The sequence below is a fragment of the Abramis brama genome (assembly GCF_963993115.1).
Source record: "Abramis brama genome assembly, chromosome: 25".
Taxonomy (NCBI): domain Eukaryota; kingdom Metazoa; phylum Chordata; class Actinopteri; order Cypriniformes; family Leuciscidae; genus Abramis; species Abramis brama.
This window is the reverse complement of record NC_139987.1, coordinates 1,891,346-1,915,573: the sequence shown is the minus strand read 5'-3', so window position 1 is coordinate 1,915,573 and position 24,228 is coordinate 1,891,346. Positions and strand designations below refer to the sequence as shown.

The following is a 24,228-nucleotide window of genomic DNA, read 5'->3' as shown; positions in this document are numbered from 1 at the left end:
ATTCTTTACATCTGAACAATTGTGAAATTCCATCTGGAGGATACATGTAAAGCTAACTGTCATCAGCATAAAAATGTAAGTTTATTGTTTCATGATAGTATTATCTAAGGGGAGCATGTACAGTGAAGAAAAGAGGACCGAAGACTGAGCCTTGTGGTGCTCCATTTACTTCACCGGTGTTTGGTTTTACAATTCATCACTGACACACAAAATTATACCAGTCTGACAAGTGGGATCTAAACATGGTTAATCCTTGCCCACAAAAGTCATTGTAATTAATCTTATTAAAGACAACGTTATGATCTCTGGTGTCAAACGCAACACTTAGAGCTAACAATACTAGCATAACCAGTACCAGATGCAATCGCGTTCACATGGCAGAAGCTGTTGTGTGCGGTCTTTGTTCTATGATGTGGGCTAAATCCTGATCAAACGCTTTAAAAATACCATTTCTCTGAACAAACAGCGTGGTGGACACAAATTCTACATAAATTAAAGATTCTGATGGGTTTACATGTAGGCCTACAACGCATGAGCCGAAACAAAGTTGAGCCTTCTTCATAAGCGGTGAATAACTGCAGGTTTAGGACAAGCCCAAGTTACAGTATCTGAATCAACACACACACCAATGCTACATTTTTCTAAATGTCATAATCATTTGTAAACAACTATTCATCACTTCAGTGAGCTCATTGTTTCTGCCTTAAATTATTACATTGTTTAAATTAAAACATTTGCTAACACTTTACAATAAGGTTCATTATAGTAATATCAAGTGTATGAACTAACCATGAGCAATACATTGGTTGTTGTATTTGTTCATCTTTATTAGCGTTAGTCAATAAAAATACAGCTTGTTTGTTCATGTTAGTTCACAGTGCATTAACTAATGTTAACAAGATTTTAATAATGTATTAGTAAATGTTGAAATTAACAAAGATTAATAAATGCTGTATAAGTGCAGTTCATTATTAGTCCATGCTAACGTTAACTAATGTACCTTACTGTAAAGTGTTACCATACATTTTTAGCTAACTGTGATTTATATATGTACATTTCTGAAATATATAAGTTAGACAGTTTCCTCTGATAACAGATCATTCTAAATTGTAATGTGTATTTTGAAAAGCACTATACATTTTTTGTTTTTAAATTAATTGAATTATTTCTCATTTGTCTAAAGACATTTAAAAAAGAAGTTTAAACTGTAAACAAATTCAGCATTTTATGCGATGTGTTCATAAAGAAAGCACTAGCATAAAAACATCACCATGTCCAGGCAGTGAAGTCATCAGAGCACATACTGGAATTACAGCATCTTTAAGAGACTATGAGGAAAAGATCAGTGTTAAAGCTGTGCCGCACTGAATGCAGAGAGAGTAATGTATGATTACATCAGTAGCTGTTTTTATTCCCAGGGCACTGAATAATCCTGACCTCTTCTTAAGTCTAACTGGAGAATGAGGATCCAGAGCCTCCCAAACATGGACAAAAGCTCAGGATCAAATGCTGAGCCCATCCAGCGGGACGAATCAGAGCGAGGGGACGGCACTCTCCCAGACTCTTCAGAGAAGTTTCCAAAGAAGCCCAGAGTTCCTCTGGAGGGGTTTCCTCTCTGCTGTCTCCGAGAACAAGCTCTCCTCTTCTGCTCTTCTCCTCTTCTCTTCTCCTCGGCTGCTAGCGGAAACACAACACATCAACCATGGAGGCCATCAAGAAGAAAATGCAGATGTTGAAGCTGGACAAGGAGAACGCCATCGACCGCGCAGAACAGGCTGAGATTGACAAGAAAGGTGCCGAGGACAAATGCAAACAGGTAAACGCATTCACTGAGGCTCTCTACACGTCCATGTTAAAGTGAGTCGAACTGCATTCTCCATGAGATGAAATCAGGAAAAGTGTGAGGAGGTGTTGTCTAAGCAGTGATATAAATGATTTATTACAAAATAATTCATAGCCAGAATTCAAAAATTAGAGAAAGGTTTCCCGAGAGTGCTCACAGAAATCATATCATTTGACCTTCCGTGTGTAATCTGACTTTCTGTGTTCTGTATGATGAGTGATCAGTAATCATATGGTCATTGGCATCAACTTCCCTCCCAAAACCAATGATTAATCCCAGTTTATGGTCCAACATTTGTGATACGTGGAGCTATTAATAGTCTTGTTCCTTAAGACCTGTCAATCATGACTAACTGAAGTGATGATGCCAAATATAGAAGTGTAAATATGTTAGTATATTTCAGCAGGTTTACTTTATTACAGCCAGTTGATTGAGGAGGGCCGACAGTTTCCATCGCTTGACTGAACTGGACAGAGAACAGCACAAACGGGCCCTATTTTAGTAAAAGCCATTTAAAGAAGGCTTTTCCATCAAGGATCCTGTCATTCTCCATAATGGAAGTGCAGCTGGCTTTTCCATGGGAGAAAAAAAACATGGGAAATGATTTTGTTGGAGCACATGCATTATATGTCCATTTGATTTTGAATCAGTGATCTCAAGATATCTCATTAGAAGTAGATTGGTCATGTGCTCCGATCATTGATCTAATGCAGTTTTTGCTTGAACAAAGCCTGTGATTTCCCAAAAGCCTGTGTCCCGATGGCACAACTCCCTCTATTCCTGTCCCAAGGCCTCTGTTGGTCAGCAGCACACATGCTGTCCTTGAGCTTTTTCTGTCCCGCTCCACCTACATGAAATTCTTCAGCATAATGGGATCAAGGCTCTGTCCCATCTGGAGCCGCTCCTCATACCTGTGTTCCCGAGCCTGTCCCGCTCCGTCAGACGGGCCGCTGGGACGCCATCCATCATGAGCGCATTGTCTCGGTTTATGAGCTGACCAATGGCTCTCTACCTATAAAGCTGTGTCTATTTCTGCAGCGGTATGGGCTGTGTGTGTGCCCGTCTCGCTGGCCCGAACTGAGCAATAAAGAGAGGCTGGTTTATGACACTGAGTGTGTGTGATGATACGGTTAATGGGTTGTGGTTTGGAAGTTGACTCTCCACAGCTTCATATTCCCAACCAGACCAATGACCCGTTTATGAGACGGGATTTAGAGATCATCGTTTATCAATCAGTTCAGATGGGGGACACTTTACTTGATGGGGAATGATCTTCCAAAATGTGGAGAAACACAAGTTTATAAGAGAATAACTTTGAATAAAACTAGGCGAAACGCTTCTGACCACCTCATTTTACTGTGTTTCAGAGACGGGACCCGTAGTTTTAGCTCAGGTGTTCTGGGTGTGGGTCAGTCATATTTTGTTGTGTTTGTGGGGATCAATGTCATTACAATTACTTTTTTTCAGGTGGAAAAATGGCCCCTATATGGACAATGAATTAATAAATGGACTAAAAATGCAAAGGTTTCTACGCAGGTTTATTGAGCGTGTGTGTGTGTGTGTGTGAGAGAGAGAGAGTGTGTAAGTGTGTTTGTGTGTATTCATGTTTTTCTTTTTTTAAATGTAAAAATGCAGAAAGTTTTGTCTGATGAGTATGTTCCCCATAAAACATGAAAACCCAACGTGTGTGTGTGTGTGTGTAGCTGGAAGAGGAGCTCCTGGCCCTGCAGAAGAAGCTGAAGGGTGTGGAGGACGAGTTGGACAAATACTCAGAGTCACTGAAGGACGCTCAGGAGAAACTCGAGCAAGCCGAGAAGAAGGCCGCAGACGTGAGTGACACACACACACACACACACACGATCATCATCACACATCACATATGTCTCTCATTCAACCCGGGTGCAATTACACACTGCCTTTCTAAAGAACACACACCACTGACACCTCATTAGAAGGCTAAATATTTCGCATGAATCCCACAAATGCAAATTCAGGAATATTTCACCCCATAATTAAAAGAAAAAAATTCTATTATGAAGCCTATAGTATTTTAGAACCATTACGGATCACATATGTGACCCTGGACCACAAAACCAGTCATAAGTCGCACGGGTATACTTGTGGCAATAGACAACAATATTTTTTTATGGGTCAAAATGATAGATTTTTTTTATGCCAAAAATCATTAGGATATTAAGTAAAGATCATGTTCCATTAAGATATTTTGTAAATTTCCTACCGTAAATATATCAAAAATGCATTTTTGTGAGTGAATGCAGCAACATTGACTTCATTTGGGCAACTTTAAAGGCGATTTTCTCAATATTTAGATGTTTTTTGCACCCATACCTCAGATTCCAGATTTTCAAATAGTTGTATCTCGGCCAAATATTGTCCCATCCTAACAAACCATACATCATTGAAAAGCTTATGGAAAGTCATCAAACTCTCTGATAATATATAAATCTTAATTTCAAAAATTGCCCCTTATGACTGGTTTTGTGGTCCAGGTTCAAATATATATATATATGGATAATAATACATATGTATCACAGTGATACGCACACAATATGAAAAATCGTAATTGTCATAAAAATAGGCCTGTGTTCATTAATCATAATATCCAGAGCTCGTAATGCGTTCAGCTCGCGCCCTCGTGTGGCGGCCGTCAGTACAGCGCATGCGCAGCTCAGTGCTTGAGCTGTCAATCATCCTGTCAGCAGCTGCTCTGGAGAAGGTGTCGAGCAGGATCATATTCTCAAACACTTCATAAACAGTGTCAGCTCCTCGCAGCAGATGCCGTGCGTGCTGAGACTTCACCAAACACGACACGACAAGATACGACAATGTGAGACTCACAGCAGCAGTAAAGGGTTAACTAACAGCTGTCATGTTTCCAAAGCTAAACACACTCAAACTAAAGAGTGAATGTGAATTCATATTAAATCTCAATATCCAGTACTCTTCATAATGATGACCAAAATAAAAGTTACTTTCAAGTTATACAGTATACAGTACATTCCATGGCTGTGCAATAGTTGCTGTACCAAATCTGATACATTTTTGTTAAGGTATAAGCTATATTGTTAGGTTCGCAGTGTTAAATATTAGTATTTTTGCAGTTCCCTTTAATAGGGAGCTCATCCTGCTCTAGCAGTAGGCTATAATACATGACAATTATTAACTAGTTACATCTGAAAAACAAGTCACGTGTTCATGAGTTACAAGACTTTGGCAACCACAGTAGAAGTTTTCAGTCCGGAGACTTTTATAAAATATATCTTTGCCTTGAGTTCTTCCATTAAAACATGAGGTGTTTGAGTGTGTGTCGGGAACTCTCAACTCTGTGTGTGTTGTACTGTATTCGCACCATTAATTCGTGGCCAAAAAAGGAAAGAAATCAGAGGAATGCAGTGATTTGTTTACAGTGAAGTGACGTCAGGACTTCCAGTGCTCCTGTTCAGAGTTCACTGAAGGATCGGATCGGCTGAGGACAGACTGACTGAGACGTCCTAGTTCGCTTTAATTCATTTGATTTGACACAATGATGAAGATCAAATGCACAGTTTGAGTACATAAGATCTAGACAGCAGGTGACCAAGAATGCAGGAGATACAGTAGACTATAAGTTAATTTAAATCTGAGTATTCATAAGCCTCGCCATGACATCATTTTACTTTCTTTTAACAAAATGTCCTAATTTCACAAGTTTTACTTGTATCTAAACAGACAACAGAGCCAGGAATGCAGAGCTGCAAACAATCAGTAAATAGGATTGATCCAAACTCTCTTTGACAATGAAGGCGTACAAATTGAGTGGTTAAAGTCCCAATGAAACGGAAGTAGAAACCTGTAAAGAAGACAGCCCTGCTGTGAGCTACGAGACTGTTCATCGATGGTATTTGCTTCTGTTGAAGCCGTCGGTCAATTATTTCAGCTTATTTGAAAAATAATCGTGTTTACCAGTGGAATTCCTGGTGAAAAACTACATTACTTATGATGCTGTACAGAAATACCACCAATCAGAGTGTCGAAACTAGCAAAGCTGGGAAAAGATCTCGTTAGCTCCGCCCACTCCCATGATGCACTGCGAACGGCGAGCTGATCTCCTTACGCTCTGAAAATACTGAAATATTTGAATATATATATATGCATATTTTGCATTAAACTTAAAATGTTGGTTTTATATATATATAATCAGCGTTTTAAATGGGTAGTTTTATATTTCTCTATTATGTTTAATTCGCTTATGCTGTTCGCAATGCTTCATGGGATTGTAGTTTATTCAGTCACTAAAGCCGCTCAGTTCAGTCTTGTACCTCTTTCATTTTCAAATACTTTTTAGCTTCAGATCAAAGTTTGTAGTGTTGTGATTGTCTTGGCTAACGAAAACTTTATAAAATCCCTATATGGATTTTACTACTACTAGTCCTAATAATAATAATAATAATAATAATAATAATAGGCTAGTAATGATTTCAATATTTTTAAAATAAAAACTATAAAAAATAGTTTTTTAATTTGCATGTCATATGACCATTAACCACCGTCAGACAATCGTGAATATGCGAAAGTGTCGTTAAATTATTGAAATATTAACCTTAAATATTGTAGGCTACTTCAAGTTAAAAAAATACTTTTTTAACATCAGGGGTTCAGCTCACAAAAAGTTTGGGTAGGCTACTTGTAATGAAGTATTCATACAGTCTCAATAATACTGTTATTTGTATTAATATAATGTTAAGGCACAAATCACATCTGTGCGATGAGCTCCTTCATCCTTCCTGAGATTGAATTATTAAAAACAAAAAATAGCCTCCTCACTTCAAAAAATGAGTTGTGCTTAATTTTAGTTTAGTTGATTGATTTAGTTGATTAAGATAATATTTTTAATAAGTTTATTACTCATCTCCCAGACAGCAGGATAGTGTCGGCCCAGATCCGGCCCATGTGCAGGCCTACCGGATGTGGGCCGGATCTGGGCCGACACTATCCTGCTGTCTGGGCTGCAATAAGTCTCTAAAAAGAAGGACATTTCCTGTCAGATGTTAAATAGACATTCAGAAAGCGTCTTTAAGAGGTAGAATGTAAAACTGATCTTTAAAGATGTTTATCAGATGTTTGTACACAACGAGGTCTCTCTTCTGCTGGAATAGACTCGTGTACGGCCGTTACCAGTGATTATAGTTTATAAAGTTATAAACATGGATATTTTTCTTACAAAATCACATGGCTTTGCTTCAGAAGGCCTTTATTAAACCCCTGGAGTCGCATGGATTACTTTTATGATTTTTTATGATATGTTTTAATATAACTCAGATTGTGTTCAGCTGAAAGAAGAAATTCATATACACCCAGGATGGCTTGAGGGTGAGTAAATCATTGGGTAATTTTCATCTGTGTGTGAACTAAGCCTGTAACGAGTGCTGAGGAGAATCCCTGGATCTGAGAGCGAGGGCTTTTTTATTGCAATAACAATAGAGGAATACAGAGTCATACAAAACACTTGAATCTATAAAAATTTATCTTTCTGCATCTTGTATCAAAAAATCAATCATACATCTAATACATCAAGTAGCCTATTCTTTTCAACAGCTGAGATGTCTTAACAGCTTTACAGTTGTTCTGTATTGAAGTCAGAGAGTCGTAAAAACTTTAAGTCAGTCGAAACTAGTCTACCATTTGGTACATTTTGCTTTATGTAGCCTATATGATATTTACCAAATAAAATTAGAATTTTAGTTATATTATCCATTTCCAATAAACCGGTATCAAAATCCATAAACAAGACCATTATTTCAGTTATAGTGACAAATTTGTAAAACATCTCAAAAATAAACATAAAAACTTTGGAATGGATCAAAATAATTTGGCCTTCAAAAATATTTTAAAGTGAGGAATTACATAATGATTAATATCTGACCACAGATTCTGAAAAAGGGGAATGAATCTCCTGTCTCCATTTCATCAATGCGTTAGGTGAAACACTTGTTTCTTCAGCTGGTTGTGACAGGGAGGGTCTGATCACCTGAGAGCTGCGCGCGCATCTGTTCACCGGCGTCAATCCGCTTACGCTGCTTCTCCCGCTGAGGCTCTGAGTAAAGCACCTCTCGGCGGCGATTCATTTCGCTCTGAGCTAAACTTGACCACTTCTGGATAAAAACACTGGAGGAAGAACTAAACCAAGCCGTGTTGAGCATGAACGCGTGATTATAGAGCGGTCTCGCTGCTGTCCTGCCCGTGTCGCGGTGTGTGTCGGCGTTGAGAGCGGTGTCCGCGGGCATGGCCTCGGTCACGTCGATAGAGGCCGTGAAGAGGAAGATCCAGGGCCTCCAGCTCCAGGCGGATGATGCCGAGGACCGGGCAGAAGCCCTGCAGAGAGAGCTGGACCTGGAGCGGCAGGGCAGGGAGAGAGTGAGTGAGACACACACACACACACACACACACACACACACACACACACACACACCGGCCTGTTGCTCACCTCAAAGCCTGTTCACTGTGTGTGTGTGTCAGTGCAAGAGCAATAACAGTCTGCTGTGTGTGGGAAGGGGCCTTTACAGGCCAGGGGATTTCATGCTGGGGTCCGGGGCCACAAGGGGAAAAGTCTGTAAAAAATAAAAGATAATAATACGAGTAAAATAAATATGGAAAAAGTTAGATACAAATAAAAAATGTGATTGCAATAAAAAAATTGGTAAGTTAATAATCTATTAAATAGATTAATCTAGATTAAAATAAATAAATAACAATTTTGATTCATATAAATAAACTGAATTAGATATAAAAACTGCATTACTGTAGTTGAGTGGCTTAATAGAATTTTAGATAATTTTAGATTAAAATATTTCTGTGTATAAATTGGGTGTTTGTAAAAGATACATGCCTTTTCCGTGTTAGCATGAGGGTCCCTCACATGAAGATGGTCATATTCGGGGGTCTGTGGCATCTAAACGATTGAAAACCCCTGTTGTAAGATCTGGATGACCGCAATATCTTTATTAAACGCTCGTATTAGATGCGGATTGCAAACGTAAAACGATGTTCTTCAATGTAGTGTCATTGTATGCTCCAGTTTTCTTAAACCAAATCAAAACATTAATTTCACTTTATAAACACATTATCCAGATATCAGTATCCATGTAGGAAGAACAAACAGTGAATGAAACAATATCAGCAAAAGAAGTTTGTGCTTGAGGTTGAACAGATGACACTTGAGCTAATGCTAATGCAGGATTAGAGTTCATATAGAGGCCAGGTGTGACGCACACACTCAAATCATCTCTCACATCAAACTTAAGCTCTTTCTATGACATGGACATTTTATGAATGGATATGTGGAACAAGTGGTCAGGTAAAAATAAGGGATTATGCATGTTTTCGTCCTCCTGAAGGTGGACACTTGAGTTCATCTGACCCAGAACAGGATAATCCTCTTGTGTTCTTGTCATCCGGTAAGAAAAGTGGTGGTGGTTTACATCAGGATAGACGGCGAATAGACCTTAATCAGGGTAGCCCCAGATTTCATTTCTGACAGGAGTGAAAACAAGGGACAAAAATACAGTGCATTCAGTGGGTTGTACTGTCGTTCAGCTGATGACACGACTTTACAGAAAGAAAAAAAGATTCAGTAGACAAAATCTCAGTAAAACAGTTGTGAAAATGCACCTTTATATAGTGTGTGCCATTGTAAAGACTGTACGTCTATTCCTCAGTCTTGTTTTCATCTGTGTTAAATTCAGTATGGCGTCTAACCTGACTAAAGTCTACCGAGTCTGAATTTAACGGGGGCTTGGGGCAAAATTGCCACCAAATTGAATAAAAATGCCTCCGAAAACCAAGATATGGTGCAAAAAGTCTCAGTGCAAGTTCTTGTTTTTGCAGTATCACACGAGCAAGAGTGCCTTTTCCCCAGAACACGGCGCGTTTGCAAATGTGATATTAATTTTATACAACAATTTAACAAACAAAGGCTATTAGATGGTCAAATTAGACTCAATTCAGTCTGTTTTTGCTCTATTTTGCCAACAAGAATACATCCTAACATTAGAACCATTGCGTGTCTCAGAACAACACGATTTCAGTTTCGTTACTGAATGAATCAACGTTTTTGAATGAATCGTTCTAATGAATGACTCCGCGACTCACTCACTTGAATCAGCCGCTTTGAACCAATCACTTGAGTGAATGATTCAATGACTAACTTGTTAAGACAAGGATTTGCCGCCACCTACTGGTGCGTTTAGTATCATTTAATTTGAGCTGAGGGACAAAGATTGAATGCTGTTTTTGTTTTCAGTCGAGATTGTAACAATAGTTCTGGTTAAAGAAATAGAATTTTTATAAATAGATTTTTAAGAGCGAAATATGAGATAACATTGTATAGCAGAGATAAAGTAACAGCAGCCGCATTGCATACAGTGTTGTTGTCCGTCTTTTTTTCCTCCGAGGCCTGTGTTAAAAATGAACAAAAATCCATTATTAAGAAAATGCATAAAAAGTCAGTTTTCAAAACTTTGTTTTGGTTGTGCTTTGGCTCAGACCAGCTCTAAAATATAAATCATTATTCTGTGTTTATCAAAGTGTATTTGGGTAAATAATGAGTAATCTGAAAGTAGTCGGAGGTTTAATTGCCTAGAAAGTGAAGATAACGTTACATGTGAACAAATTACAGCTAGTTACATGAAATAATGCTGATGTTGGTAACGTCAAATTTGGAACCAGAGTTTAATAGCAATAGTTTTCAGTGTGTGACTGATCTGACTGAGCTACAGGATCAGTAACATGATTTACTGTAGTAGAACATTTGCTTTTCCAGTAGGCCAGAGCAAAAGCGTCAGATATGTTGCTTAGATGTTTTATTTTTGTATTTTCACCTGGATTTTGCAATGGAAATAGCTATAGAGGGCGGCCATGGCCTTAACCCACAAAAGAATTAGGCCACCTTTGTACTGAGCACTGTTGTTTTGCTAGTACAACTATTGTTGTAAGGATTTATTAGAGGGATGACATCAGACTTGCCCTACAGGCATGCTGTTTTTCTGCATTCTTTAAAATGAGAAACTGACCAAGCATTTATTCATGTTCAGTGCATGCTTTATGTAGTGATGTGGTCCAATGTTCCCACATTTGACATAGTAATTGTAGTTAGCTATTAAAGAATTGGACATACAGTTGACACAGTGATCTCAACCCTCTTTACCTAGTGAACTTTGCATTTTTAAAGTTTAACTTTCAAATCCAGCAATCCATGCATTCAGAGAGAATGTTACTGTCTCTGATGGGAAAATCTGCTTCTTTGTAGCCACAAAAAAATTGGGATGGGAATCATAACAATTCGTAGGGAATGCATGAAATGATCAAATGAATAGCTTGAATGCAATAAAAGTCACTTTTGATAAAAGCATCTTTCATTTAAATGTATTGTGTATATATGTAACAATTCTGATTCCTTAACGGTTCAATCAATGTAGTGATTTTGAGAAAGAAATATTTAGAAAAAAATGTTCAATCATAAATCTCACTCAGCTCAGAGATCCACTTGTTGACGATCACACGTTGATCTGATTGGTTACAAGGTAGTTTGTGACGTCAGAAACGCCAGCGATTTCAAACCGTGTTTTTGAGACTGTCACTGCCATTTTAAGGAGAAAATACTCAGCAATGTGGAACAAGTGTGTCGCGCACGTGCTGAGAAGTGAAGCTAAAGCATTTGATCGCCCCCTGGTGGCTGTCTGCAGTATAGATCATAAACTCCGCCCTCTCCATGTAATCGAATGGGATGTGAGACAAAACAAAAAATCCAATTACACTTCAAATAATTATTTGAAGATGGTTTCTGTCCTTTTAGGTAGTTCTTATCACACAGACGTATGTTCAAGTGTTTGTTTTACCAATAAGTTTGGTATTAGTTATTTATTTATTTTATGCTACAAAACATGGTGTGAGGTGATGATTGACAGCTGTGTTAGCGAATGAGTGTGCAGGAGTGTGAGTGTGGGCGGGACCTTGACACCGCGGCTCCACTACTGCACAGACTCGGCCTGCGATTGACTTAATCTGTAACGACCGTTACTGGGATATTTTGGCTTAATTTTTTTGGAAGACGCGTCATCCATCTTTTTTTCCAGTCTAGGGTTTGGAATCAGACCACACTACAACCCTGTATGTTTCGCGTTATAGATTAGTAAAAGTGTTGTAGTGAATAATGGTGCAGAAAACATTGTCACTGTGTTTTAGTATTTTAGTATTGTGTTCTGTCTTTTTGATGAACACTTTTTGTCATACAATGGAGTTTAAAGAAAATGTAAAGGTATAGTTCACCCAAAAATCATCATCATTTCTGTTAATAATCCCAGATATAGGTTCATGCTTGAAGGCCAATTGAAGTGGCTTGAAACGCACAGCATTATTCAATGTGTTGATGTAATTTCCACTGAAACAGGAAGAGAGGGTGGGGCTTATCAAACAGCTCCTCCCCTTTTCTAAAATAGCCAATAGAGTTTAGTTAATCACAGTTTCCTCCTAATCTCTAACCGTTTCTCCTCCTAATCTCCTCCATATCGCTTTAAAATACAGCATTATGTGTAGAATTCAAATGGGTCCGATGGTGGATCAATTCTGTTCTGCGTCGACTCGATCACATGATCCGCTTTGTGTATCGTGTCTCTGGACCGGGGCTGTGGCGGTTCACATGACACTAACATGAAACCAGACTTCATTCATCTCAATGGAAAACATATTTACACTGTCTGAATCACTCCCTATCCCCTATATAGTGCACTATCTGCCATTCACCGTGTAGAAAATAGTAAATGTGTGAACAAGTGACCGATTTCAGCCGCAGCTTCAGCGTCTATTCATAATGTTGGGGGCGGAGCTTCAGATGCTAGAGAGCATTTGATTGGACAGGAAATCTGATGAGAAGCTGAAGTGCAGAGTGATGTCATCAAAATCACTTATCCATATTGGCGGAGTTTTGAATGCTTATATCTTCTATACGCAAATTTTGTCATTGTTTTGGAGTACACTAGCTTAGGCTACGTTTACACGTGGATGGCTATTTTCATAAACGGACATTTCTCCCCTCTTCGTTTTCAAAAATAACATCGTGCACACGAACCTGTGTATATGCTGTCAAGAGCATGCCAAACCTGTAGGTGGCAGTGTAACGAGAAGCTCAAGCCCACCTTAGCCAATCAGAATCCCGAAAATGGTCACATTCCGTGACGTCGCTGCCTAAAACTCAGTTTTTCTCTGTTTACATGCAAACGTGCAAACGAAGATTTTCAAAATCTCCACTCTGGCCGGAGTTTTTAGAAAGAATCGGTTTCATTGGCGAATCCTCCGTTTGCGTGTAAACGAAGGGTGCAAACGAAGGGAAATGTCTCCGTTTTTCAAAATAACCATGTACGTGTAAACGGGGCCTTAGATAACAGTAAGACTAACATATTCATACTAAAAGCCAAAAAATTTAAATTCAATTTGAATATTTAATGCATAATTATTTACATAAAGAATCTTAACGATTTCTAAAAATCGTTTATCCTGCCTGAAAAGACCATAAACACTACGGATAATGTTCGAAGTATCAATTAATGTAGATACATGTATCTTAAAAACTATTCCTGTGCGTCTGATACGGTGCAAATCGGGTGATTTTAGCTCCGTGTTTTGGCTTTACGTCATTGATGCCCTCGTAAGATGGCCGCTCGAACACGCAATGAGCAATCCAGTCATTTATACAGATCAGTGCGTGAAACACTAACAGCCTACGCTTTTTAAAAGACCTACTTCTTAGGAAACAACAATACAAAAATGATATGTGGTTGGAGTCAGAGGAGTTGGAAAACAAAAAGAGGAGTCACAAAAATTTTCCACTTAATTTGACATTAATTGAAAGATTTTCACGTCACATGTCGCCATCACCTTATCCAAACAGTTGTTGGCGAACCGCATTTGTCCAGCATGTGTTGCATTGAGTGGTGTTGCTGTGCTGGCAGGCGGAGGCGGAGGTGGCGTCCCTGAACAGGCGTATCCAGCTGGTGGAGGAGGAGTTGGATCGAGCCCAGGAGAGACTCGCCACTGCGCTGCAGAAGCTGGAGGAGGCCGAGAAAGCTGCGGACGAGAGCGAGAGGTGTGTCCTGCTCACACTCATTCCCTATTATCACTGGAAAGCTGCTTTGAAACAATCTGTATTGTTAAAAGCGCTATATAAATGAAGGGGACTTGACTCCACACCTTAACCACACATCTGGGCTTTGCTCACAGCCGCAGTGTATTTGACTCGCATCCATTGTTTAATATGAACAAAAATAGACAGCAAGATTCAAGCCAGATTTGTAGACGGTTTCTAGTAGTTTTTTGGTCATTGGAGATCCGTCCAGTGTGCCTTCATCCCGGGACACTGGGATCGACTCCAGCATTCCCGATGACCCTACATAGGACAAGCGGTTTGGAAAATGGATGCATGTTTTGTTTTTTCTATACTTTATTTATGAGTTTCAAGACAATATGACAACAAACCAAAACAAAAGACAAAATCATCTTAAATCATAATACCCACAAAAAAAATCAAGGGTAAATACAAGTGTGGCTTAACAAAACAATGAAAGTGCACAGTCTGCATGATAAAAGAAAATTTAACTGAAAATGAATGCTGGAAATTAGATTCAGTCTAGGTCAGACAATAAAACATGGATGCATGTTTTTCCACAATACTAGCTACTCTCTTAGGTCTCTTGGTAAAGTGGACAGTCAGTACTAGATATCTTATGCATTGTGTGAACAAAGCCTTGGAGAACCATGAGGAAATACCTCAATCCTGTTTAGTCTGTTCATGGCATTGCCTGAGTGTGTGCTTTTCTCTCACAGAGGAATGAAGGTGATAGAGAACAGAGCAACGAAAGATGAGGAGAAGATGGAGATCCAGGAGATGCAGCTGAAGGAGGCCAAACACATCGCTGAGGAGGCGGACCGCAAATATGAGGAGGTGTGCATGGCACAGGGTTAAACGAGTGGCTGCTGGTGGCCATCTATGCTGTGGTGTCCGAGCTCATATAGTAATTTTGTTGTTGTATTAGTGCTGAAGATGGGTCATAATACCTAAACTTGAATTATTGTTTATTGGGGATTGACTTCCTTCTTCTTAACTTGACTTTACAGAGCTTTGATATTTGCTATTTGACTGTAATAAATGAATAGCTGTAAAACCGTGTTTATTGGTGTGTGTGAGTGCAGGTGGCGCGTAAACTGGTGATTCTTGAGGGTGAGCTCGAGCGCTCTGAGGAACGAGCTGAAGTGGCTGAGGCGTAAGTACATGCAACTCTTTCGTTGAGATTGGACTATTGCGTTATTATAAAACATCATTAAATAAAAACATCAGTAACCTTGTTAGTTAACACAGTGGTGTCTGTAGTCATGGATATTTCTGATACACTTTGTTTTTTACTAGCACTAACATGACAACATGAACAGGCTTAATCTGCGTTTGGATAACTACTCCTTGCTAGAATACAGTGGGAACAAAAATATATTGGTTTATTCAAAAATGTATGGAATATGTGTAAATGTGCCCATATTATGATGGTAACAAAAGTGCATTATAAATGTATTTGCATGAATAACTGAGTTTGATATGCATGTCTGTGGTCCCTGAAACAAATGACAAAGCTGCATCCAGCAAAATGATATTATCTTTCAGTTGTCATTTTGAGTGGACTTGACAGACCTGATCTCTGTCAGAACTGGAAGGTAAAATTCTCCAGGATTCCCACAGTCTTCAGGGGCTGCAAATGCTCTGTAGTTAGTAACAGAAGAGCTCTCAGGGTCATTGAACAACAGCAAGGTTTCTGATTGTCCTTTCTCCCCGTTTTCCAAATGCATGCTCCGTTGTTCCTCATCCCGTGTCTCCCCCATTACCCCCACCCCCCACCCCACTGGCCTGTTGTGGACTAACCCAGTCGAGTCAGGCAGCTGGAGGAGGAGCTTAGACTCATGGACCAGAATATGAAATCCATGATGGCCGGAGAGGAAGAGGTACTGCTGAGAGACTGACGTAGCGTGCTAACGCCGGCTTCTTTATACTTGTCCTCTCTTTCTGAGGTCTGTGACCTCCTCTGCTGCTCTTCTCGGCTTTATCCCTGTGCCAATGAAACGCATCTTTTGCAGAAAGTAAAGGGGCCTCAACTAGAACCTTGGGGAATGCCACACTTTCATTTCTGCTGTTACATAACAAATAGCTTGGAAAAGGATTGCTTTTTCATTATTTGAATGAACATATTAAAGTAGCTAGTTTTGACCTCTCAAAACTGTCATTATATTCTACATTGCATGGACTTCTTTTTGTGAGCAACGTTCAGGACTGTGAATGGTCCATTGATTGTTCCATTGAGGTTGGGGTCTCTTTAGCTAAAATTGCTGCCTTTCCTGTCTTCTCAAAGTGCTGTCTCTCTCCTCTACTTTTCCCTTTCTTTTCCTGCATCTCTTGCTGTTGTATAGCAAATCTGGTGACCTTGAGGAAGAACTGAAAAATGTCACCAACAATTTGAAGTCCCTGGAGGCCCAGGCTGAGAAGGTAGGCAGAGACTCATAGCATTTGTCAGCGTTAAAGGTCCAAATGCCCTGCTGTTCACTCTGTGTTTGTAGTTGTAGTGTTGTTCTTCACACAACATATTATTGTGTCACATATGTCTGAATTTTAAACCAAACTTAAAATGAGATTCCCCTTGTTAAAACAGCATTGTATAGAGAGTGAGATAAGCCAATGAAGTGAACTCTTTTTAATCAGTCCTGTTGGTCAAGTAAAATATCTTTCTCACACTCACAGTCTCCATAGACTTCACTGCCATCTCTCTTGCTAAGCTATGCATTGCTCTTCTTCTGATTTCAGATGCAACAATATATGTGGCCTATAAATAATTTTTTAAATATTGAATGACTGCAGCATTAATGATTCATTTTTTTTTTTTTTATTCCCCAGTACTCCACAAAGGAAGACAAATATGAAGAGGAAATCAGAGTACTCACTGACAAACTCAAAGAGGTGTGTATTCCTTTCACTATACTGAAATTACACTGCTTTGTCACTGTGTGCAAATAAAAGCACTGTTCAGACACATGGTTTTCAGCAGTTTTTGGACTTCAGCCGCTCTGAAATCCAGACATGGACAGCTCATTATTAAGTCATAATCTTCCCTGCTTTCTCCCTACTATGGTTGGGATTAGGTTTCTGACCAATCAGGTTGCAGTCTCCCCAGTGTTTGAACCAATCAGAAGCAGTGCAGTCAACATTCGGCACAAAACTTGCTCTGGGCTTGTGCGTTTCTATCCAGTGATAAACACAACGCGAGCCACTCTGAATTTGACACTGTTAAATGTTATCTTCCTTCAAAATGTGTTTATTGTGTTTCATCTGCGCGCTCTTAGACGCAAGTCATTTATTATATATGAAAATTATTTTATACAGTACTTTCTACTACTTTTCTTAGTGATATTTAGTGCCAGTTTATCAGGAAGTGACGATTTTGGATGCTCCTTTGAAGGCATCTGGAGTAAAACAGCTCTATGTTTAACAAAGCACATACATATACTGAACTGGAAGCCATGTGACCTGTTTAACAGGATACTGAAGTGTGTTTCGCATAACCCCCATAGCACTGTTGTTCATGTAATATTGCTGAAGTGATCATTTAGTCCAGATCGATGATTGGAAAAATAACCATAGTAAAATGTTCTACTGTCTTCCGCTCAAGAGTTCATGAGGATGTTGATTTTCCTTTCCCTAGGCTGAGACGCGTGCCGAGTTTGCTGAGAGGTCTGTGGCGAAGCTTGAGAAGACCATTGATGATTTAGAAGGTACACCTTCATGAGTTATTGCCTGTAAATACTGAACTAATGACAGAATAACAGCAATGTTTGGACTTTGTGTGTATTAGCAGTTTTGATGACTCACTCTTCATAACATGCCATTCCAATTATAACTTCCCTTCCATGTTTTGTCAACCATAATTAGTAATATGAAAATGGAAAAACTGTTCGGCATGAGCAGAATGAGCTGGTTTATACTAACATTGCCTGAAACGGTGAAGGCGTTGTGTGTGTTGGTTTCGGCAGATGGATCTGGTGTCGTTTTGATGCACTGAAACTGCATGTCATCTGTTTTTTGGTGAGGTGACTGACACCTTAGATGTTCAGTGAATGAGTAGACGACACGCGAGAGCATGTATCGTGGGTTTTGCGGATGAAGTTTCATTTCCGAGTGACTGATCAAGATGAGTCTGAGTGAGGATTGCTGTGCAAGGTTTTCTAACCAAGATCTCACACTGTTGTAGTTGAAGCTGGCCTCTGTGGTTCTCCATCTGACGGCATTATTTTGTCTCTTTCTGCTCATTGTGTGGTTCTGTCTGTGTGTGTGTGTGTTCTCTGCGGTCGTTCCTCTGGGATGATGCACAGATGAGGTGTACGCTCAGAAACTCAAGGGTAAAGCGCTCAGCGAGGAGCTGGATCTGGCTCTGAACGACATGACTACCCTCTAAACGCGCTCTTCTCCGTCTCATCCTCATCCTTCTCCTCTTCACTGTCCATTTGGCTAGTTGTGTTTTGTTTTCTTCTCCATGTGACTTTGAAACGGACATGGGTCTGATGGAGGTCAGGCTGCAGCTCAAGTCTTTCTCTCCTGATTTTGTCATGATCTGTAATGGAAAGGTCAGCATTGTGTGTTGCCCCTCTCAGGACTGTCCGTTTAGCGGTGGTTGATGAGCCTGATGTTCAGTATTTGTCAGTGTTGACTCTTCCACTGCACGTCTGTGTCGTATGTGCTGCTTTTCTTTATCCTGCTGCTGTAATAAATGTCCTGAATGTCGTCTTTCAGTTTCCTTCTGTTTCTTGAGATTCATTTGTTTGCATGATCACAGATTTATCATCTGTTTTATTTGCGAGAGTAAGTAATTCAGGTAGTGGTGAAGAATCATGGGTTACACTTATTTTGATGGTCCACTTTAGACATTCAGCTAACTATAAGTTACTTTGCAAGTACATGTCAACTAAATAGTAGACTGTCAGGTTAGGTGTTAGTAGAATAAGCTGACATTAAGTTGAAAAGTTACTTATAGTCAGTATAATGTCTGTTGAGGAGCATCGACATAAAGTGTTATATTAACCCTCTGGTGCTCTTCGTGTTGCTGTCAGTCAAAAATGACAAAAGAAAATGTATTTCAATGAAATGATTGTACTATATTTTAGTTTGATACTGTTTTTTATTTAATATTTTGTATTTTTAGGGGATTTGATAGTACTAGATTATAGATTATAGTTATACTTCATTTATTCACTTTCTGAAAAAGAAATGTCCAACTTAAACGGTCATAAATCTTGAATGCTTTGGATCACAGACTTCAGTTTGGTGTCTTTATAAGACGGCACTTGGCAGATTATTGCTGAAGGGAAAAAAGATTAAAAAAGTTATAAAATGTTACATTTATAGTTGTGAAAAAAATGCACAAAAATACCTTTACATTTTTTTATATGAAATACATATATTTTGCTAAACGTTTTACTCTTAAACTGTGAGAAAATCAAAGCAATAAATCTAAACAAGCTGTGTTCCAAATTTCAGGTCAATATTTAAAAAAAAAAATGTTTTTGTGTGCAGTACCAAACATTTCCAATAGATGAAATTTGTCCCACATTCATTTCCAGTGCACTCATTTCTGACTACGAACAATACAAGTGTGACTATTTTTTTCAGGACCGTTCAACCTTTTCGAGCCATGTCCATGATTTAAAAAAATATATATTTATTATTATTATTATTATTATTATTATTATTATTATTCAGCAAGTGCCAAAACCTTTACCAAGTTTTGTACCATTCCCATGATGTAAAAAAAAAAAAAAAAAAAAAACACGTAAAAGTTTTCGGGCAGCACCCGAGGGATGAAGAGTCAGTCTGATACTGAGACTGTAATGAGAGTTAGTTGGGATGTAGTTGCACATTTATTGCAGTCAGTAGAATGTGTAGAGTGTTCCTGACTCGTGAATAAGTGCTTAAGAACAGACACTGTGGACGGCACTCAGAACACTGACAATAATATATATATTCCTTAATGTCTTTAGGACCATATACATCCCTATTGTAAGAAATCTCTGGCGCAATTTCGGGTTCATGCAGACTTTAAAAATATGGCCATTACACAGGGCAACTTTTTGAGCAATGTTGCTGGGCAATCTTGCCGAGCGATTGTTGCTTGGGCACTTTCCCATTGAAAATGGGCAATAAATGTATATCTGGATCATTTAAATCGGTCGTGGGCCCTGTGTCTCACCTGGTTGCCCGTTGACGGCAACATTGCTCAAAAAGTTGTCCTGTGTATCATAAACCTTAAGTGTCTTCCTAATGCTAAGAGAGACATTACTAACACAACTAATGTAAACGAATCTAATAGGTTTTTGATAAACTGTATTTGTATAATAAAAACATCACATCAGTAAAAAAGCATTTTAAAATGTCAGGACTTTGTCTGCAATTAGGAAAACTCATAGAATGAATCCCTTAAAGGGTCAATGCCATTATTGGAAGAAATCTATTTAATTTGACACAAACATGTTTATGTGTAGAGCAGTGACACAGCTGAACTATGGCCAGGAAAGGCTTGTATGGTTGGATATGAACGTGATCCGCTTGGCAAGTGTGTGTTGGAGCTGAGCACAGAAACTGTCGAGTGTGTTCGAGTCCTCATCTGTGTTGTGTGTGTGTGTGTGTGTGCGCTCCTGTATCCGGCAGTGCAGGGATTGGATGCAAACCTATTGAAGGGCTTTCCCTCGCATGAAAAAGGTAAAAAGTGAACCCGGATCCACTCATGTTAATGACATGTTCTTCTGCACGCTTTTTCATATTAATCACAATGAACACCAAGGTCAGAAACATGCAAAAAAAAAGTGTGGCGAACCTCTTCAACATCATGAACGTCCATGCTCGGGTCTGCACGCATTACTCTGGTGGAGTTACCTTCAAAACTCAGACTTGATCAGCAGATCCTCTTCCAGACGTTCTTCTGCCATAACAAAAGACCATTCATAGTCATTTCAGCTACGCAAAGAATTCGAGATGTACTTGCTTTGTGTTATAAATTGCAGTCGGACTCATTTCAGAACATAAAGCACAGTAAATGAAGCTGTCCTTGCATAGATGCGTCTCTAACGCTACTTTCTGTGGCTTCAGCTTCAGTTTCAAACCTAGAAGACTGAATGATACAGTGCCTGATGTCATTGTTCTCTTGAATGTGCTATATTTACACAGCTCGAGGTGTTCCAGAGAGTAGGGCTAACTAACTCAAGTAAGTTAGTTGAATAACTCTGAGAAACCAAGGTGTCCTTGTTACAGTTTAACATTTAAGTACTGAGTAATATTAATTAACTACATGTTAACTGAAGTTAACCCTTCTGTTATCATCTCAGATGACTCTTTTAAGAGCATAAATCAGCTGCGGTTGACTAAACCGGACAGATGTTATGACGTCTCCTGTCTCTAATATCAACTTAACATCCATGGGTTTGCAGCCTCCAAAACAGTGTTATAGTTATTACACTTCTGCCATCATTGAGGTCAGGAGCGACTTCTGTTTGTGGAAGCGTAGTTTAGAGGATTCACTGCATCTGAATGTGCTTTCACGGTTATATCTTGTGTGTGGCTAAATAGAAAAATTCATTTATAGTGGCCAAAACAAATTGCCTAAACTCTTTACAAAGTATGTTTATCCAGGGAAGTTTAAACCACAAACCTGAGTGAGTGTATCAAAGCTCTAAAGGAGGAAAATCTGTGGGCTCATATAAAGAAGAATATCTGATCAGAAAACTTCATTTTACTGTGTTTTACTGCTCTTGAAATCTCTATCCTCTCTTTTTCTTCCTTTCATCTTTTTGACTTCTGTGTTTGTGCCTCAGTAGGTTTTTACATTTTGGTATATTGCATAAAAATACTGAATGGAAACATTAAGGTGTGAATAACACTCGCTTGAGGTGAAACATCTTATTTGCTTAGTGTTCATAAAGTCCAAAGAAAATACATTTGCAGAATAATTTCTGAGGTGTGCATCGAGGTCATGTGACTTGGCCTGAAGTCGTAAGTGAAACAACTTCCATTTCTGTTTTATGTTATAACCAGCAGTGACGATCTTCTTGTGCTTTTGCAATATTCCTGGGGTTTTTCCACATAAACTTTGATGCAACCACAGAAGAACAAAAACTTCACAAACTCATAAAAGGTTCTGATAAATGGAATATGGGAACCGAAAGATACTGTAATCCATGGGGGTTTATCATGAATATGATAAAGGTACAGTTATATATTACAGGTTTAGGTGCAGTTCTTTACAGTGTGTTTTCTTAGAGAATGATCAACCGTTCCTCTCATTTCTATAGTTCCTATATCATAATTGTCAAGATTTGATTTTATTGTGATACTTTTGTATTTTCATTAGGTTGTGTATCAAGGCTGTCTCACCAAGTGTCTTTCTGTTCTCACATCTCCAGAGAAACTAGCCCAGGCCAAGGAGGAGAACCTGAACATGCACCAAGTGCTGGACCAGACCCTTCTGGAGCTCAACAATTTATAAAGATGAAGTCTTACAGCGACGGCCTGGCGCTCCGGCTCTCCTGGTGCAGATCTGGGCTTTCATCAGTCAATGTCTTAGCACACACTTGCTTTTTTCTTTACAAACAATGTCTTGTACTAGTAGCAAAGCCAGCAGTACTTTAAACAAATCATTATCTTGGATTTTTAATATTTGTAATAAATTCATTGCGACTGTCTAATTTGGTTTGATTTATTCTAAACATCATGTTTACTACAAATGTTGTTTCCTCCAAAGTCAACGTTTTGACCTGAAAAATGCTGTAATTCTCCACTTTGGACTTTGGACCATACCAACTATTTAAAAAAAAGTTTTTGCACTTTTGAGGGTATGAATTTTTAAGCTTTTTCATTGATTTGTACCAAAATGCACAACCTGTGAGTGTAACCAATGTGTCTCAAATCACCTGTAAAGTTGCATAAGGAATAATCAGTATGCAGTGCTGCAAACTTTTGGCCTTTTTGTGAAATTTGCTTTTCCGAATGCAGAATATGTCTCTGACGAGATTTGTGTGGATCTCATGGGGGGGAGGGTCCAAAAATTAAATTGTGCTGATGTACCCTTGCTTGTACAGGCCTAAATTAATTAAAATGTTGTGGTGACAATAAAGCATTAGTCATAATGATATAAAATTGGGCCTGTATGACATGCTTATGTTTTTGACTCTAATGTTTGCAAACTGTCTTTTGTCGATTTGACAGATCTGACCAAATCTGTGAAGCGTCCTGTAAAGCACATTGAATAACACGCGCTACTCGAGGTGATGATCATAATACTAATGATGGGGTTGCATGATGGGAATGATGTCACTTCATGTGAAAGAATGCAATGGATTTGATTAATTGTGGGATTTTTTTTATTTTTTTTTACATGGTTTAAAAGAGTCTCATTGTTTAAAACTCCTCTAATGCAAATCACTATATAGTAAATCCCACAAAAATCAATGGAATTATTTGGTATATAAAAGGGATATAGTTTAAGAAACAACGTCCAATTCAATGAAAATGTCAAATGTAACGAATTATTCTTACACGCCTTTTTAAATAATTTCTTCAATTTAAAGTAGCCTCACCCATTTATGTATCCTATGCAATTGTTTGAGCTGTTTGATTAAAATGATTAAAGTAATGAAAATAGAACTTTGCCTTTTGACGATATGTTTGCATGCCAATGTTTTTATTGAAAACTCATCCTCAAGAAGTCCGACAGAGAGTGGTGACAGATTAAACTCTGAATTAACAGTTTATGGAGCGATTAGTGAATGTGTATTTGTGCCTTGCCATAGTGAGTGTTTATGCACAGCTTTAGTGAGGAAAACAGATGTACACTTAATAAACACTGCTGTGCCTTTGCTTTTATATTTTTTACTCTTTTAGGTGTAAGAGAACCCCTTAAAACCCTCAATAGTAAATCACCATGGAAAGTCAGCAGTTGCTGGAACTCAGACCTCCATTTCAGTTTTTATTTTGAATAAATTTGCAGCGTTAGTACAAATCTGTATGGTGTGTAGATTGATGTGAAGAAAAATGAAGGCATTTTAACATAAGGCTGCAGCATAAAATGTGAAAAATAAAGAGGTCTAAATACTTTCTGAATGCTGTGAACATTTTAGCTATAGTAGGTGTGATGAATAATATTTTTGATAACTATTACATTTGACTGACACGTTTATCCAAGGCTGCATTGCATTTAAGATAAAGCCTACATTTTGCAATCCCTGTTGACCTCCCGTGACTTCAGCATTGTTAGCAGCAT

The 24,228-nt window shown here is 38.6% G+C and overlaps 1 protein-coding gene across 8 annotated transcripts; it reads left to right on the top strand.

Annotated features, from left to right (window-relative positions):
• The first annotated feature begins 1,517 nt into the window (after positions 1-1,517).
• Positions 1,518-23,612, top strand: tpm2 (tropomyosin 2 (beta)). Of its 8 annotated transcripts, none has more exons than XM_084105507.1 (9): positions 1,518-1,816; positions 3,547-3,672; positions 13,846-13,979; positions 14,717-14,834; positions 15,083-15,153; positions 15,805-15,880; positions 16,824-16,886; positions 17,629-17,698; positions 22,373-23,612. In XM_084105507.1, exons 1-9 carry the CDS (start codon positions 1,703-1,705, stop codon positions 22,453-22,455), a joined length of 855 nt encoding a protein of 284 aa, XP_083961633.1. In that variant the 5' UTR covers positions 1,518-1,702; the 3' UTR covers positions 22,456-23,612. The 8 variants fall into 8 exon arrangements, with proteins under 8 accessions (XP_083961633.1, XP_083961631.1, XP_083961632.1 ...); XM_084105505.1 differs by lacking the exon at positions 15,805-15,880 and adding an exon at positions 16,343-16,418 and having other exon boundaries at positions 1,535-1,816; XM_084105506.1 differs by lacking the exons at positions 15,805-15,880; positions 22,373-23,612 and adding exons at positions 16,343-16,418; positions 18,296-18,717 and having other exon boundaries at positions 1,535-1,816.
• Positions 23,613-24,228: the final 616 nt, after the last annotated feature.

What these genes read in the sequence shown, in the direction of transcription:
- tpm2 (XM_084105507.1), top strand. Translation starts at nt 1,703, where the DNA reads ATGGAGGCCATCAAGAAGAAAATGCAGATGTTGAAGCTGGACAAGGAG. An exon ending in CCGAGAAGAAGGCCGCAGAC is followed by an intron (nt 3,673 to 13,845) that starts GTGAGTGACACA and finishes CTGTGCTGGCAG; the next exon opens with GCGGAGGCGGAGGTGGCGTC. An exon ending in GCTGCGGACGAGAGCGAGAG is followed by an intron (nt 13,980 to 14,716) that starts GTGTGTCCTGCT and finishes TTTCTCTCACAG; the next exon opens with AGGAATGAAGGTGATAGAGA.